At 54.5% G+C, this 18,029-nt stretch overlaps 2 protein-coding genes across 2 annotated transcripts; both read left to right on the top strand.

Annotated features, from left to right (window-relative positions):
* On the top strand, positions 1 to 9,110 carry DPH1 (diphthamide biosynthesis 1). The gene is made up of 13 exons (XM_017651609.3): positions 1 to 158; positions 1,740 to 1,892; positions 2,014 to 2,077; positions 3,650 to 3,771; positions 4,182 to 4,339; positions 4,469 to 4,590; positions 5,986 to 6,054; positions 6,473 to 6,629; positions 6,760 to 6,860; positions 7,546 to 7,624; positions 7,883 to 8,023; positions 8,175 to 8,279; positions 8,964 to 9,110. The coding sequence occupies exons 1-12, from the start codon at positions 35 to 37 to the stop codon at positions 8,259 to 8,261; spliced, it is 1,377 nt and encodes a 458-aa protein (XP_017507098.1). The 5' UTR covers positions 1 to 34; the 3' UTR covers positions 8,262 to 8,279; positions 8,964 to 9,110.
* Positions 8,327 to 9,784, top strand: OVCA2 (OVCA2 serine hydrolase domain containing). Its single transcript, XM_017651610.3, has 2 exons — positions 8,327 to 8,634; positions 8,964 to 9,784. The coding sequence occupies exons 1-2, from the start codon at positions 8,451 to 8,453 to the stop codon at positions 9,461 to 9,463; spliced, it is 684 nt and encodes a 227-aa protein (XP_017507099.2). The 5' UTR covers positions 8,327 to 8,450; the 3' UTR covers positions 9,464 to 9,784.
* Positions 9,785 to 18,029: the final 8,245 nt, after the last annotated feature.

Here is an 18,029-nt window from a genome sequence, read left to right as displayed (position 1 = left end):
CCGCCCCTCGCTGGCCGATCGGAGATCGACCGCAATGTCTGCGCTCTCCGCGTTCTTATGGTGCTGCCTTTTTGGTCTCCACGTGGGTAGGCCGGTAATGGCGGCGCTGGTTAAGTCCGAGGCTACGGAGCCGGGCGGTCGAAGCGGCCCTGGCAGAGGTGGGTGCTACAACGCTGAGGCCTGCGGACCTCGCTTCTCAGGGTAGAGCCGCCAAGTCAGGAACAAGACTAGCTCCCTTCCCAGCGGCGGCGCTTCTCTCCGCCAGACCCGGAAAGCCCTGCGGTCACCCGCTCCGGGCGGCTGTCACTGGAGCCCAGGGGGAACGGTCTTCCAGTTGCAGCCTTAGGGCGTGATCGGGAGTAGCCCCTCCTAGGAGCTTGTAGTCCTCCAGCCAGAAAACTGCCCCTCTGCCTTGCTAGCAGACAGATGCAGGAAAAGTCACGGATAAGATGACCGGATGGGGAGGAGGGAAGGAGCCACGAGCTTTGCCGCGGTCATTCCACAAGTGGGCCCTCAGGGAATGCTTTCAGGAAAGAGGCGCATGGTTTCATTCTCCAGGCCCCTATTGAGCACCCACTGAATGCCAGGCGCCTGCTAGGTGCAGGGACTAGACTACAGCCTTGCCCTCTGGGATCGCAGTCTACTGGGAATACTGATGTAAACAGAAGATCACAGCCACGTGATAGAGGAGGAGCCGCCTACTGGTCCTTGGGGTAAATTGAGCTACTAAGACTAGCAGCTCCCACACCCCAAGGAATACAAGGAACTTGGGCCTGTCAGAGGAGTTTCTGTGAGGGTCCCAGGGAGTCTGCGCTGGTTGTTCCAAGGCCTTTGAAGAAACTCAACAGAAAGGACAGCAATGGTAACATTCAAATATGGTCTCAGCATCCCAGCCAGCCATGCCAGTTCTCCACTGCACCATCACCACCACCCCCACCCACCCCCACATACATAGAGGGTGAAGTATCAGATATTGGAGTATCCCTAATATCCTAGTAAGGGGACTTAGTACAAGTTCAGGCACATAGTACAAGTTCAATAAATATTTGTTTAATAAGTTAATTTCTTGCCTTGTCACATTACCAAACTGGCTCCTGAAGAGATAAGGGGGTGGGAGGTAGGTGGAATAATGGGACTAACGAATGTGTTGAGTCAGTTAAATGTGAGGTGTTTATTTATTGCTCTTTTAAATGATGAGAGGGAAGGGTGCAGGAATTAGTGTGTACACAGTTAGTGGGACTCAGGTAAGGAGGGCAGTCTTTTAAATTAGTACAATAGTTTGCTTATAGATTCTCATATCTAGGACCTCAGAACTTCAAACTGTTCTCAGGGGTTGGGGAATGAGGGACGTTTTCCCAGACTTCTTAGGCTGGTAGGTTCTTGGGTTTTCCTCAGAGTTGTTCTCTAACAAGGAGCAATGTGTGGGCTTCCACTGATTGGCCCCTTGGCTCAGCCCCCTGGTGTCATCTCTGTTATCCTGAGATAAGGGGTGAACTGTACTCCATTTGTGGGCTCAAGTCTTTGGTTCCTAATAATCTCACAACATGGAGATTATGCAGATTTCCTCTTGGTTTAATGAGCTGTCTTTCTAGCTTCAGGATGAACTCAGTGTGGAAGAAGTCTGGGCCAACCCCCTTGGCATCTGTGATCTGGGCCTGAAGCTTGGATGGAGTTACAGTTTAGCTGGGTCTGACTGTGGTTTAGGCCAGTTAATGACTCAGGCCTTGCATTCGTCCTAGGTCGAACCCCTCGGGGCCGCTTTGCCAATCAGATCCCCCCTGAGATCCTGAACAATCCCCACCTGCAGGCAGCCATTCAAGTCCTGCCTTCCAACTATAACTTTGAGATCCCCAAGACCATCTGGAGGATCCAGCAAGCCCAGGCCAAGAAGGGTGAGCCTCCAAGCTTTTGGGTTGGGGTAAGGGAGAAGAGGTTGCCTGGTCCAGCCTGGGGCAGTGTCCTCATCCCAGCCTCTTGCCATCCCTTTTGTCTCATTTCTGCTATGTCTTACAGTGGCCTTGCAGATGCCTGAAGGCCTCCTCCTCTTTGCCTGCACCCTTGTGGATATCTTGGAGAGGTGAGGCTTGGGGCACCAGAGAGGAAGCTGAGCCCAGATCTCCCCTGTGCCCGTTACAGCTCTGCCTGTCTGAATCACTTTTTCCTTCTGGAACTCTGCCTTATCCTGCCCCTCCCAACCATACATAAAAGGGAAAATCCCCAAACTAAACTGCCAGCTTCTGAGATCCTGACCTCTGTAAATCTCCCCTCCCCTAAAATACTTGGGAAGGAGGAGCGAGTCAATTCCAGGATCTTCAAAGCTGGGCCCAGAGCAGGTGGTGGGGCCTGAGGAGGAATCTCTGAATCCTCAAAACTGACCCTGGAATGGGCTGAATGGTCAGCACAGAGTCTAGTAAGGGGGAGCCTTTTTTCACTGTTACAGTTGGGGGAATAGGGGGAGAAGGGGGTTGGCAGGGAGAGAAGTGCTAGGAAACAGGATTCTAAGTTTCTTCAATACAGTGAGCCATCCTTAGGAGGGAGATGAGTGCTCAGCCATCTGGAACCGGCACAGGAACAGGGAGGCGGAATGGAGAAAGGGAGGTCGTCTCGTGACGGGACCCCCCCATTTCCCTGCTGCTGCCCTCCCCCCACCTTGCTTCTTATCCACAGCCAGATTCACTTCCCTACTGCCACCCTCTTGCCTCTTGGAGATGCTCTCTGGGGCTCAGGCCAATTTGCATACATTTTAATCTATAAAAAATTAAGTGCTCTGACTGACTCAGATGCCTGGGTTGCATTCTAAGGAGTTTAATAATCTTCTGTGCACAGCCTGATTTGGGGAAGGGGAGGGAGGGGCCACTGACTGGCAGCAACCCAGCTTTCCCCACCACATCCCTGGGAGAGGAATGGAAAGATCCCAGACACTGAGCCAGGCTCCATGCCCCAGGAGCGTGTCTCTCAGGGAAGACCTGGTCCTCTGGTTCATTCCTGTGGTAAGTTCAGGGGGTGCAGGGTCTTCCCCACCCATCCCCAGCTCCCAGTGATTCAGGCCTGGCAGCAGATCCCATGGCAATGTGCTGGCCACAGCCCACTCTTCCTGACGCATGGAGAGAGTGGGTGGTGCCATGTGCTGTGGGAGAGCTTTGCATGGGTACCCCCATCCTGGGCATAGAGGGCCCTGACTAAGGATGGGGAGGTAGCAGGGGGTCTGGGCAGCAGGGAGGCTGTGTGCACCCACGCACGGGTGCCCACGCACAGCGCAGTGTCAGGGCATGGGAGCGGGTGTCTTTGCATCTGTACATGCACACTGCTCCAGGTGGGATGAGTCAGGGCATTGGAGGGCTATGTTTGACCCCATGTATGCTAGGCTGAAGGCTGGGGGTCCCCTTTGCAGTCTGAGCCTGGGTAGAGGAATCAGGGTGCTGCAGAGACCATCCTCATACAGCTGCAGTTCCAGGAGCTGCTGCCAGGGCTGGGGGAGGTGGCAGCTGGGCCCCTCCTACTCTTTGTTGGCAGAAGTGGCAGCTGCCAACCCAAGGGATTGGGAGAGGCAGAGAGGAGCTCTGCCCTGACAGCCCTTCACAGGGTTAAATCTCCCTCCCACCTCACTTTGTGTCACTTACTCTTGTTTCCCCACCCTCCATCCCCACAGGTTCACAGAGGCAGAAGTGATGGTGATGGGGGACGTGACCTATGGGGCTTGCTGTGTGGATGATTTTACTGCAAGGGCCCTGGGAGCTGACTTCCTGGTGCACTATGGCCACAGCTGCCTGGGTATGGCAGGCCAGGACACACCTGGACCCTGGCAGGGCTGGTGGGGAGGCAGGACTGCATGTCAGTCTCCATCACAGTGCCTTCTTGCTCTGCTTATGGGCATGAGGTCCCTCCTGGTTTCTGGGATGGCCTTGGCCTTCCTGCTCTGCATCCTTTGGATTTAATTACCTTGGAAACCATTCTGTTGTCCCAGATGTGGGTGTTTGAAAAGCTGTTGGTAGTAGACTAGGCTGAGCCACCAGCTGAGGGACAGAGAAGGAGCTTCTCAGGGACCTGTAAGCCCGCACTCCCCACCCCTCCTTCTACCCGCAGGATGAAGCCACTGGTCCTGCCTGTTCAGAGACCTTGGCTGGGCTAGGCTCTCTCCCCTGCCTTCCAGAACAAAGTCCTAAACTCTTCCCTCCTCCCAGTTCCCATGGACACTTCAGCCCAAGACTTCCAGGTGCTGTATGTCTTTGTGGACATCCAGATAGACACTGCCCACCTGCTGGACTCTGTCCGCCTCACCTTCCCCCCAGCCAGTGCCCTGGCCCTGGTCAGCACCATTCAGTTTGTGTCGACCTTGCAGGTAAGTGGACAGACAGCAGCCAGTCTCCGGGCTGTTCCTGGCTCTCCTGGTCGGGTGCCTCAGGCTGGTCCTCTAGTCCCGGCTCTCTCTCCCCAACCACTTGTTTCCCTGCCCTCATTATCCCTACAGGCAGCTGCCCAGGAGCTGAAAGCTGAGTATCGTGTGAGTGTCCCACAGTGCAAGCCCTTGTCCCCTGGGGAGATTCTGGGCTGCACGTCCCCCTGCCTGCCCAAAGAGGTGGAGGCTGTTGTGTAAGTGAAAAATGGGGGGGGCAGTCATAAAGACATAAGAAATGTGCACTAGGAGGGTGCCCTGAGGTTCACTTTACAGGAAAGGAAATAGTCTAAAGCTCCTTAACCATTTGCTCAAGGTCACCCTGCAAAATGGAGACCAAAGAAGGTTTCAGGTTTCCTGTCTTTCCAGTGCTCTGTCCACCATCCAGAAGGCTATGCCCAGAATGGGACAGGAATCAGAGGGCCTAATGGGGGGCTGAGGGTGGGCTAGAAATAGTGGGGATATAATTGGAAAAGATGGATGGGCACGCCCAGGCTGCAGCCCCATTAATTTAGCATTCGGACAGCTAACAAGCAGGAGCAGCGTGTCTCCTGCCGCCTAATTATTTTAGGTAATGGAAATGCTTAATGTTGTGTGAATGCAGCCAGCCTCAGAGCCAATAGCTCCCCTGGCTGGGACTGGAGAGGGGAGCCCCGTTCCCTGCTAATGGCAGGGAAATAGGGAGGACCACTCCCCTGACTCAGCCTCACCTCTGGGGCTGCGGATGCTGGTCCCACAGGCCTTGCTGCACCCACACAGAATGCCCCTGCCCCTGGACAGACCCCCACTGGGGCCTTCCCAAGCCCAGACCTGGCAGCCCCATCCCTGAGGGGCATTCCCCTGGGCCTGGGCCTGCATGCTTCTGAGTTCATAGATGCCTAGCTTGGGGGCTTCAACATATGTGTTGAGAGAAAGACAGCCTGAGTATTGTCCATTCCTAACCATTCAGTATGGTCACCAAGAGACAAGGAGCTGCCATGTCAGATTGTCTTCCATGCTTTGGCCTCTGCATGGCCTGGGATGGTAGGGACAGCATCTCCCAGGGCATGCTTGCAGCAGTGTGGTGGTTAAGTGTAGAGTCAAATCCCAGAAACACTGCACAAGTCCCAGTAGATAGTATCTGTTGTTATAACTCAGTAACTGGACCCAAGAGCTAGTGTGAGTAGAGGGTACCTGCTGTATTTCCTGATACCTCATTTACAGCATAGATGACACTCTAAACAGTGTTTCTCATGTCTATATTGAGCTAGAGGAGGGAGAATCTGTTCCCCTAGCTTCTGAGTTAGAAATCTCTAGAGCCCCAAATGGTTTTACCATGGCCTTGGCTGCCCCCTTTACTTTTCACCCAGAAGAGTGTGTGGGGCAGGGGGCAGTTCTTAGATTCTGTATTACATAACTAGAGAGGCCTTCCCGTTACCCAATTCAAACTCCTTATAAGGCCTCACATAGAAAACTAAGGTGATAGGATGACTTGTCCCAGTTCACACACATAGCACCACAGCTGGCCAAGAACTCAGTCCCTTGGATCTCCAAAGCTAGGGCCTCTGCTTCTGCTGCCCTACCCCACACTTAACCCCTTCTTTCCCTTGCAGATACCTTGGAGATGGCCGCTTCCATCTGGAATCTGTCATGATTGCCAACCCCAGTGTCCCTGCTTACCGGTATGGGCTGAACTGGGCTGACCAGCTTGGGGAAGGGTGGGATTTCCTGCCACTGAGAGTCAGCCTCAACATCTTCATTCCCTGACCACTTAACAGCCCCCAGCCCTAAGGATCTGAAGAGCTTGGGTCCTGAATCAGTATCAGACCCAGGGTGCCTCAGGCTGGTCCTCTAGCCCTGGCTTTCCCTACCTGTCCTGTAGGATTCACACCAAGATCCTAAAGCCCACTCCCTCTTTTGCCTGCTCCAGCTGTGAGACTGATCTTACCAACGACAGTCTCTGCTCTTGCCTAAGTTCCCAATTACCTACGTGGAGCCTGAAGTTTCAGGAGACTGAGGGACTAAGTCAGGGAGCCATGTGTATAGCACATGTCCTGTGAGTGGCCATTACCACAAGCCTAATAGCTTCTTCTTTTTCAGATATGACCCATATAGCAAAGTCCTGTCCAGAGAGCATTATGACCATCAACGGATGCAGGCCAGCCGCCAGGAAGCCATCGCCACTGCCCACTTAGCTAAATCCTGGGGCCTTATCTTGGGTACTTTGGGCCGCCAGGGCAGCCCCAAGATTCTGGAGGTCAGAGGGCTTGGGTTGGCCTTGGGAGGGCTACTGATTGGAAACCCAGCTGAGAAAATCAGTAGACTAAGGGATTTAGACTTGACTGTTTGATCTTGGTGACCCCAGCTCTCCTTCCCTCTTCCAACAGCACCTGGAATCTCGGCTCCAAGCCTTGGGACTTCCCTTTGTAAGGCTGCTGCTCTCTGAGATCTTTCCCAGCAAGCTTAGCCTACTTCCTGAGGTGGATGTGTATGTATCAGACCCAGGGTCGTTGCTGCAGGGCACCCACCTATGCTCTAGAAATCACACCAAGATCCTAAAATCCTCTCCCACTTTTGCTTGCTTCAGCTGTGGGGCTGATCTTGCCAATGACATTCTCTGCTCTTGTCTCAGTTCCTAAGTACCTGCATGGAGGCTGAGTCAGGGAGCCATGTGTATAGCACGAGTGTTTCCCCACCTCACCTACCTTGCTATGACTGGCTAAAGAAGCTTAGAAGCTGAGTCCTGCCCAGCACATACTGAAAGCTGAAGTCAACGGGAATTGCTTCCAAGGTCATGACATTTTCATGTTTTCAGAGCACCCATCCAGCAGGGCTCACTACAACTGCAACAGCACAGTGGTTCCATGTGAGATGAGTTTGAGGGGTGGTTGGCACCTGCTCTGTACCTGGCAGTAAATTTAATTCTGCAGATACTATCACAAATGAGCTGCCCAGGCCCTGACCTCAGAAAGCTCATAGTGGAGAAAACCAGAGAAAACAAGTAACACTACAGTGTAATTATTCTAAACAGTGGTAGGTGACAATCTTTACTTTAGAATTAGCAGCAAGCATTCATTTGTTGTGCTGGGGACATAGTCATGTTCTTCAGCATGCTGCCTAGGAGAGAGGGAAGACCCCGCCACCCTTGGGTCTGACCTGACTTCTCTTCCCAGGTGGGTGCAGGTGGCATGTCCACGCCTCTCCATTGACTGGGGCACAGCCTTCCCTAAGCCACTGCTGACACCCTATGAGGTAACACCAAGTTTTGAAAATCCTGGGAGAGAGTGGCCTTTGTACCTGGCTCTTTCAGGGGAGGGATCTGAAGTAGAGTGGGGTGGGAGGGCAGCGCTGAGCCACTTCTTAGTTATGTGACCTTGGGCAAGTCCCTTATCCTCTACAAGCCTCACATTTCCTTTCTGTGGTATAATAGGATCTTCGTAGGATGTTGTAGAGTTAAATAATCATGCACAGAAAAATGTTGGCAAATATTGTCCAATTTTTCTCCCCTAGGCGGCGGTGGCCCTACGGGACATTTCCTGGCAGCAGCCCTACCCCATGGACTTCTACGCCGGCAGCTCACTGGGGCCGTGGACCGTGAACCACGGACGGGACCTGACCGCCCATGCCCACGGCCGGCGGGCGCGGGGGAAGGTAGGCAGGGGCTCGAAGGAGGAAAGAAGAGAGGCCGCCTCCCTGGCGACGCTAGCCGAGGCCGCCGCCTTGCGGCAGCTTTGAAAATTACAAGGGAGCGGGGTGCAGGAAGTCGCAGAAGCGGGACCCTGACCGAACTCTGCGATGTCAGGTCCAGGAGTCCACGCGTCCCTTGCCAGACACGGCTTGCGAGGGTTGCAGCTGCAGAGCCGAGAAGGTGACGCCCCCTGCTCCCTAAGACACTGCTGGTTCCCAGGTATCCGCCTCTGCTCTGGCCGCGCCTCACCCCTAGCGGATGTCCGGGGAACTTGTCAGGCGCGCTCTGAGGCCCTCCTTCAAGGTGGAGCCGGCGTTTCGTCACGCCCCTCAAATCAACTTCCGCTCGGGGGAAGTGGCTTCCGGGCTCTTTAGCGCCCTGCGCGGTGCCATGGCCGAGAAGCAGTCGCTCCGGCTGTTGTGCCTGGCGGGCTTCCGTCAGAGCGAGCGGGGCTTCCGCGAAAAGACCGGAGCTCTTAGGAAGGCGCTGCGGGGCCGTGCCGAGCTCGTGTGTCTTAGCGGCCCGCACCTGGTCGCGGACGCAGCGGGCCCCGAGAGCGTCGGGCCAGATTCCGGTGAGACTATAGCCTTGCCCCGGAAATGCACGCCGAGTCTTATCGTGCCTCGTCCCCATAACACGTTTCAGCTTCTTCCACCCCTTTATTTTCAGTTTATTCTTCCCACCATCCCACTTCTTTCTGCCCATACCCTCAATTTCTTGCACCCCAGGCTTCCACCTAGATCTCCCTTCCCCCTCCATACCAATCTGTTCCCCCGCTTATTTCCCCCAGTCTCTCTGTCGCGTCTTTGCCTCTCTGCCGTTCCCAAACCCACCCTTTCATTATTTCTTTCCCCCTGGATTCCCTCTTTCCCTAACCTTATCTTCCCCATCATATCGCCGTAGGGCCCTGCCTTCCGGAGGAGCAGCCTCGAGGCTGGTGGTTTTCAGAACAGGAGACAGATGTTTTCTCTGCACTGAAAGAGCCCGCGGTGTGCAGAGGTCTGGAGGAAGCCCTGGGGACGGTGGCACAGGCGCTGACCAAGCTGGGGCCTTTTGATGGGATCCTTGGTTTCAGCCAGGGGGCCGCGCTAGCAGCCCAGGTGTGTGCGCTTGGCCAGGCTGGGGATTCCCGCTTCCCTTTGCCACGGTTTATCATCCTGGTATCTGGTTTCTGTCCCCGAGGCCTTGGCTTCAAGGAATCCATCCTGCAGAGCCCCTTGTCACTGCCTTCACTCCATGTTTTTGGTGACACTGACCGCATCATCCCCTCTCAGGCAAGTATGCAACTGGCTGGCCGATTTGCTGGAGCCATCACCCTCACCCATTCTGGTGGCCACTTCATTCCAGCAGCTGCACCCCAACGCCAGGCCTACCTCACTTTCTTGGACCAGTTTGCAAAGTGAAAGATCCCTTACATCCCCTACATGACCTTTGGGCAGCTTCTGTAGTCTCTTCCCTCCCCTTTTCTCTACCCTGGAACCTCCACGCTGTTAGTGTTCCTCACCATCACCAATTAAGAGACAAATATGAATTCTTTAGATTCAAATTTTACAAGCCCGGCTGTGCACTCAAGAAAAAAGGGAGCAGAAGATCTTAATGGACTTTCATCTTAACATGTGACACACATGAAAAAGGCCGGTGGAGCCCTAGATGAATGGAGGGTGACATGGGAAAAGTTGGGGCTGGCACCACTGTGACTGCCACACAATAAAGTGTGAGTTGGATTTTGAGCATCTTTTTCCTGATACACAGAAAAAAAACATTTTATAATGGAAATATGGATTCCTGGCCATCCACAGAACCAGTTAGGAGCTCCCAGGACAAGTTCATGCATATGTGCATATATACGCTCACATTTTTGGTGGAAGTTTTAAAAGTCCCAGGCTAAAGGAAAGGAGGCCTCGGTGGCTGAATCAGGGAAGTATTTACTTCTGAGAAGTTTTGGGAAGAGATCACCTGACAAGGCTCTGCCTGGGCCACACTGAGTTTAGGCTTCTATTCTGATTCCCGAGAGTTGTGTGCTGGCCTTCTGTCAAACGCTGGCTTCTTGTGTTCTCTGCTTTAACCCACTCTGGGCTGTGAGCTTGAAGGGTGGGATGGTGCTAGAGTTTGGATGGAGACCAAAGCGCACAGAAGAAATCCTTTTCCAAAGTTGACCCCATTTGCAGCATTCTGAGATTGATGCTACTCTATAGTGATCACAGCCAAGGTTAAGTAGCCCATCTGATTTGAAGGTGCACTTGCTCCTAGTCACTCTGAAGACTGCCTGCTTTAGCCATTTCCCCTACTTCCAGTTCTCCCACCTGCCACCCACTGCTGCCTTCTCTGGAAGATCACACCAGACCTTCATAGCCCTCAAGCATTTTTGCCCCCAGGAAGTTTAGTAATTGAGTATAAATTAGAATTAGGGGTTATAGCACAAATACTCCAGCCCATCCTGAGACAACAGACTAATATCCCTTAAATTGCCTGAAATTCTGAGTTCTTCATTACAGATAGCTACTGTCCAAGATTAAAAAAAAGCTTGAGTTACCTGCCCAGACAGACCAGTTCACTGGATTTAGGACCTTTACAGCAGAAGGTGAGGGTGGGGGCAAGTGATCCCCTGCTTCAATTTACCTCTGCTTTGCTTTGGTATTTTAAGGGGACCCTCCCCCCCACCTTGGCTAAACGCAGAGGCTCTGAAATGGAATGAATTACTCCTACAGACCTGTAGATTTGGCCCATAGAATTTTAGAAAAAATTGGATTTTATGGTAGTTAAAAGTTCAGGAATTTGACACAAAAATTTGGACTGCTGGCTTCTCTGGAAATAAGTTCAAAATGAAATGCAGTGGACCTGCAATTCAGGGATCATATGCCCTTGTGGCAATCGGTCTTTCCCCTGTAGCAAGGTCCCAACAAGTGAAATTGGTGACTACTTGCATACCACAGCTGCTGCTACTTGGGATTATTGTGAAGACTACAGGAGAGAGGAGATACATGGGGAATGAAATTTAAGCCAGGGCTTCAAGTTAGAGGGGTGAGGGTAGAGCAGGGCAGTATAAGGTGGAGCAGAAGTGCTCATGCTCAGGTGAGAATTCTGGAGAATCAAAATGTCCAGACAAGAAGGAAGCAGGTTATATGGTTCACTGGTTCCCAATAAGTGATGATGTCACCTCCTGTCATGCCCTCCAGTAACAATGGAGAATCTTAGGTTTTCTGCCCTCATCCCCCACAGAGTCTAGTAGGCTATTTACACAAGGATGGAGTTAACACTTGGATTCCTGGGGCCAACTCCAGACCACTGGGACCCGGTGATCTGCATATTGACAAACTGGTTATTCCCATGCAACAATATTTGAGAAACACTGTCTTAAAGAGGGGAATATAGGTCTCGTAAATATGAGTTATTTGAAAACCCCCATGTGAATCTCATGCACTCCACTAGGGAACGGGAGCAAGTTTTCCAATTAAGAGTAATTAATAGTATTTTCAATATATAAGGAAAATGAGGTCAAGAGGATAGAGGAATACCATTTTTGAGTGCTAACTATGCCAGACATAAGCAGAAGCTTGAGAGTTGCCTAACTGTGCTTCATAACTATCTGGTAGATACTATTAACCTAATTTTATAACTGAGGAAACAGGCACAGAGAGGCCAAGTAACTTACCCGAAGTTGGATTCAGATCCAATAATTCACATTCTTCACTTTGACTAGTCATTGTCCTCTGCTGTACCAGAGAAGATGAATGGAAAGGCTACCACCCACTACTGTTAGCTGTATGTCCCATCTGGGTCTCACCTTCCTAATCCATAAAATAGTTGGGGGTGGGATGCATCAGATGATTTTCAAGATACCAGAAAATTACATTTGTCCTCTTTTTTTACCCCCCTGACCACTGTTTCCAGATGGGTTCAAACTGCAAATGACTTGGTCTCTTTTCATAATCATCTCTTACCATTTTTTTTTTAACTTCTTAGTGCACCTTAGATTCCCAAATCTCTTGGGGGTAAAGAGTTCCTTAGCAAAGGACCCTCAGCAGACCAGTCCAAGAACTTATGCTCAGAAAGATGTGCCACCCACCCACATTTATTCTGCCTAAGTGCCCAGAGCTGGAGTCTCCCCAACAACCGCTCCCCCAACAAAGACATGATAGCTTAATATATACTTAAAACAGCATTCTGCAGTTTTCCAAGGTCTTTGCTTACATGATCCTATTTGATCCTCACAACAGGCCTGTCAAAAGGAGGAGTTATCCTCTCACTTTAAAGAAGGCTCAGAAACAACATGGTCCATAAGTAACAACCAGTTGATTATGAAGCCAGGTTGGACCTCCTGCTTCCCAGTGCACTACTCCCACCTGCACACACTATGGTCTGTGCGTGAATGGGTCTATTAGATTCCAGAATCAAGTGCATTTTAATCTTAAGACCTCAGGGTCCATGGGTGGGAGGAAGGCAGCATGTGGGTGTTGATTGGCTGTAAAACCAGCTCCAACTGTCTTAGTAGTTGTTTAGAAGAGGGGATATAGAGCAGTAAAGAAAAATTGGGTTAATGGGTGGCAGGGCTGGGTTGCATTAACCATTACCTACACTGTCCTTAGGGAAGTCCTCACCCAATATCCATCTGTCATCCCCTGCGGTGGGTGATGTTGGCAGTGACAGGTGACATACACTATGTATTTGAAGGTCATTGCTCACACTTCACTGGCACAACAGGACGTCAGCCCTCTGATACTCACCCCCCACCCGCCTTTAGGGCTAATTTGACACACTGCCTCAAATTGAAATCCAGTACCTAGAGATAGACTTGAGGCGGGGATGCTGATACTTGAGACAATGCTTTAGGGACTGTGTTAACTTTACAGGCCCACTGGCTTCCTGAGGGTTGGGGACCCTTCTTATGATCCTGCATGGCTCAGAGGAAGAAAGTCGGGTGAGGCGTGAGGGCAGGCTGTGACTTCATCAAAAATGGGTCCGCGCATCAAAAATGGGTCCGCGTGTTACTCTTCCCCTCTGCTGACTCAGCTAGGGGTTCTTGGAGAATGTGGCGTATTTAACAAAACTTTGCCTACCCCCTTCAGTCCCCAGAACACAAAACTTTTTCTCTTGCCTCCAGGGCCCAAAAGCCTCCCTCCCATTGAGGAAATAAAAAGAACCCAAATCCCAGAACTACCCCTTCTCTCGCCATCCCCTGGCTGCAATACCTCGGCTAGGAGGACAGGACGGTCACTGAGGCAGACGGTCAGACCGTGCTTCCTTCTTTGCCTGGGTGGCTGCGTTGCAGTCAGAGCCCGGAGCAGCCCACCTCCCTGAGCAGCACCTCCCGCCTCCCCGGCAGACGCATCTGAACTTGACTCGGCTGCTCCGCGCTTCCTCCTGGTCGCGGTCTCCCCCATCCCGGGCTGACAGTGCGCGGCGTGACGCGCGCGTGGGCGTGCTGCGGGGCGACCATGGCTGTAGACTGTTACCTCCGGTTCCCACAGTAACAATCGAAAGCCACGGTTGCCCTGGAGACGCGGGGGCGGGGCGCGCGCTGCTGATGGCACCGCGGCAGCTCCTGTCAGGCTGACGTCAGGACCGCTGGGCTAGGGGGGCGGGGGCGGTGCGCGGCACTTCCCCGGAGCTGTGCGATGTGCGTGTGGGCCAGCCGTCCCTCGCAGCCTCTGGGGACCAGGGACAGGACGGCTGATGCCCGCGCCTGTGCTCGATCAGCACCGCGGACAGCGGCGGCGCGGGCAGCAAGAGTGGGGTTGAGGGACCCTGGGAGACCGAAAGGCTGGGGGCGCGGCAGGTGGCCGCGGTCCTGGGGCGGGGCCAGGCGTCGGTGGCCGTGACTAGAGACTGTTACTGAGGGCGGCCCGGGCAGTAAGCAGTCTAGAGCCAAGGTGCCGGCACGCTGCCCGGGCGGGGGTGTCTCCCCAGCGTCTCCCGCCTTTCTTGGTCCCAGTGCTCGCGGATGGGCACGCAGCCCTTGACGTCAAAGTCCTGTGATGTCAAAGATGTCCCCTCGGAGAGGCACTTCCGGCTGTGGGGGAAGGGGTGGGTGGGGTAGGGCGGGGCAGTCCGGCCGAAGCCCCGCCCCCGCCTGGTCCTGAGAGGACAGTTCCTCCAGACAGGAGAATAGAGGGACCGGCCCCACGTGACAGGACAGGGAGGGGGCGCCCCGGTTGAATGAGGGGCTGGGGTCGCGAGACAGCCGCAGCAGGGACAAGTGTCTGTCTCTCGCCGGCGACCCCCGCTCAGCAGGCCAGGGGCAGCGAGGCTGAGTCACCACTGCTGCGGGGAGTAGGAGGAGGGGCACATCTGGGGCGCCAGCACCCTCGCTCCACTTTCTTGGGATGATGGCGCAGGGGCCCCAGGAAAAGCCGCGGGTACTCTGGGGTCCGTCTTCTGCTCGATGTTCCTAAGTGGCTGCGTCTCCATCCGGGTGCGAGGGCAGGTGCTGCACGGGGTTCTGTGTACGCCTCCGGCCTCGGCTCCACAAACTGCGAGGGGACCCTCGACCCCCACCCTGTCGCAAACCCATCCCGTAGGGGTCTTCCAACCTGTCGTCTACCTGTCTCTCCCTTGCCCTCCCGTCCGTGTCCGTGCATCGGTCCATCTGGCTGGCGCTCGTCTGTCGATTCGTCTCCCTTACCTGTCGGGCCTCGTAGAGCCCGCGCCCGCGCCTGTTCGCCTAGCTCAGCCGGGCTGGCGCGGCGGCTTTTATAGGCGCGCGTAGTACTCGTGCGGCAGCTCATTCATGCGGCCGCGGCTCCTACACACTGACGCGTTGCAGACGTCAGCAGGGAATTTAGGAAACTGGAAGAGGGGCTATTTATAGCGGCGAGGCAGGAGGGGGGGGTACCGAGGCAGCGGGGAGCTGGCAGCGGGAGGAGGGCGCACGGAAGCAGGAACGGGGAGGGGAGTCTGCGCCCCCTGTACCGGTCGACAAAGGGTTAACTTTCCGGAACTGCGGCTGGGGGGCCCGCGGGAGGACAGTACAGGGAGGGCGGAAGGGTCCATTGCATGTTTATTCACTCGGGAACACCTGAGGGCGTAACCCCGCTCCGCCCGGCCTTCCGAGGACCTCACCCGGTGGCCCCCACTCCTATTCCCCTGCTGCTGGACCCGACGGCTCTGTGACGTCACAAGATGCCCCGCGGCTGCGTTATACTCCGCAGGGCACTGGGGTGTCGTCACCGCTGGGTGCGGGCGCTGGCAGGAGAGGAAGCTGGACCCCTGGAGGGGCCTAGAGCAGCATCTAGAATTGTGGCGTCAGGGGGATGGGGAAGAAGGGTCTTGGCACGCTTTGTAGAGGGAGGCTGGGCCTGGAAGGGAATGCCCAGTGGAGGGTCTGTGTACCAGTAGGGAGCTGGAGACTGGAGGAAAGGTAGAAAAGTTGGGGAGGGTGGCTTGAACTCCCTGGAAATGTGCAAGGGGGCCCTCTATGCTTAATTTTGGGGGAAAGAGCAAGAGAAGGGAGTAAGAGTAAGAGTGAGCCTCAGCAAGTAGAGGGGAGGATGGGTCGGCAGTGCCAGTTTCAGAACCTGGTACCAGCAGAATGCTTTTAGGACCCATTTGTAGAATGCTGGGCATGGACAGAGCTCCTATAAGGCTGATAAAGAGTAAAGAAGACTAAGGGCTCAGAAACTTGGCAGATAGGGGTCTCTAGAAGGTGATGGGGCAGAGATCACTTCCTGGAGGAGTTAGAATTCCTGGAAGTAAGAATTGGCAGGAAGGTCCCATGCCATGTGGGGCAAAGTTTCTCTGAACAGAAGCAGGAATATGAATGATCCTGTCCCAGCCTAGCTCCATCAATGGAGGAAGGTGTGTTCTGAGAGGGCAGCTGGATTGGGGTGGACAGGGGGAACAGGTACTGGGGGGGTGGGGAGATCAAAGATGGAAGAAGAGTGAAGTTTGCAGGAGGGCAGCTAGGCTGGGGGCAGGTCTGTGAGACCCCACTGTCATACAGATGTAAGGAAGCTTGAGGGTAGGGTCTGGGGCAGTGAGTTGACTTGGGGAGCGGGGATGTGGGAAGAGAGTTGAAAGCAAAAACAGTGGGCATAACAGACACTACAAAAAAAGTCGTCCACTGCACTAAAGAGACATGGGACTGAGGGGCTCCTTGTGGGGCTAGATCCTGGCCCCATGAAGAGGATAAAAAATTACAGCCAAAATGGGGTCAGAGAGGTCCTGCACACATTTTGGGATCTGACCTCCTAGAGTTTCCATCTTTCTTTTCCTCCAGCCTTTGTCCCAGGAGGTCTCTTTTCGAGGAATGTCTTCCCCCCTGGACGGAGAACTCCTATTCATCTATCAAAACCCACCTCTGAGAGCACTTCTTCTGAGGAGCCTTGCCCCACCTCTGCATTCATTCACTGTTTTTTTTTTCCACCCCAGGGCACAGCACATCCACGGGCCAAGATGTCGGCATCCATCTCCTGTAGAGGCCACAGCTTCGGAACCCACAACTTTCATCCTTGGAACCTCACTACTTCTCTAGTTAGGACACCGTGGGGAGACGGAGAAGACGACTGACATAAGATGGATCCAGAACACGGAGTGGGAACGGTGAGGGCGGACTCAGGAGTGCTTGAAGTCTGGCCTCGAGGCCATCAAGTCGCGTAGGGAGGAAAGGGAGCCTCTAGGGGGCGCCGGAGACCTTGGTGTCTGTCAGGAACCGCGAGTGGCCGCGCCCGTGGCCCCTCACGTAGTGACTCAGCCACTACCCCTGGCGGGAGCGTGGGGGCCAAGAACTACGCGGGGGACGGCGAACGCGGCCCCCACCCGCCCAGCGGCCCTGCGTGGTTGCTAAGCTCTCTAAGGCCGTGGAGAGACGCGTTCTGGGCGAACCTCCTCAGTTACTATGGTAACTCTGCGCCCCAGCCTCTCGCGCGCGGCAGCCAAGGGAGGCGCAGCCAATCAGAAGCTGCAGGCATTCTCGGGGACCCACTCCTACCCCGCACATGTGGGCGCGAGTCAGGAGGTGCCAGGAGGAGGCGTAGCGTGGGCCGGGGGTACCCAGAGCTAGGCACCGGCCCGATGCCGCGGCGGGGCCGCGCGGGGACACTTCCGGAGTAGCGGTGCAGAGTGCAGGCGCGCTAGTGCGGGTCTCCTCCCTGAAGGGGCGTCGCCAGCTAGAACCTCTCCTTCCCTTGGTGTTCAGGACCTTGCGGGGGTTCTTGGGCTGCAGGCCTCCCTGTCACTTTTCTCTCGGGTTTGTGGGTTGGAGACGAGTCGTCCAAGTGGGTCCCCAGAACAGGTCACACGGGGAATCTGGGGCTGGGGTCACTTCTGTGGGACTCTCATAGAGGCGTTGTCCAGCTATTCTCAGTCGTATATCCTGGAATCATTCCAGAGAGCTGCAAGTTTAGGGTGGGCTTCTGGGCGGGTAACATCTCTGCCCACGTTCACAGAGTGCCCTTCTTGGCAACCTGACTTTCCCAGACAGCCAGGACTTGGACTCCGGAAGGGGCCAGGTGTGTGTGCAAACAAGCGCGCCTGCGGGTGTCACTGCCTGCAGAGGGTCTGGGTGCAAACCCGTTTGCATACCTAACCCATATGGCTGAGTGATGGTGGGTGTGTTGGGGGGTACAATAGGGATGTCTAAGGAAAGTCCCCCCAAGATCTTGTCTCCCTTCTTTCTCAGAATTTCTGTAACTTCCCTCCCACTATTTACTGTCACCAGAGTCCCCTCCGTGTGGGCAGAACTTCAAATTGGGGCAGTGTGAGAATCTAGAAATATATATATGGAAGCGTTCAGCCCCAAACCCCGGGGTTTGTGTGGCTCTCAGGTCCTGGGCCTGGTCCCAAGGTGGGCACATCTGGAAGGGTGAACCTGTAAATAGGGCCCCCTCCTCGGTCCCATCCGGCTCCGCATCTTCGAGCCTCCAGTCCAGGTGCGCTTGAGGGAGATCGCGGCTGTAACGCGCAAAGCTCCTCGCGACCGCGAGGTGGAGCCATAGCTGCAGCCTTGCCCGCTGGCCTGGGCCGCTCCAGATA

This window comes from Manis javanica, chromosome 4, assembly GCF_040802235.1.
Source record: "Manis javanica isolate MJ-LG chromosome 4, MJ_LKY, whole genome shotgun sequence".
NCBI lineage: Eukaryota > Metazoa > Chordata > Mammalia > Pholidota > Manidae > Manis > Manis javanica.
Note: the sequence above shows the minus strand (reverse complement) of the source record. Positions and strands in the feature narration are given on the sequence as shown.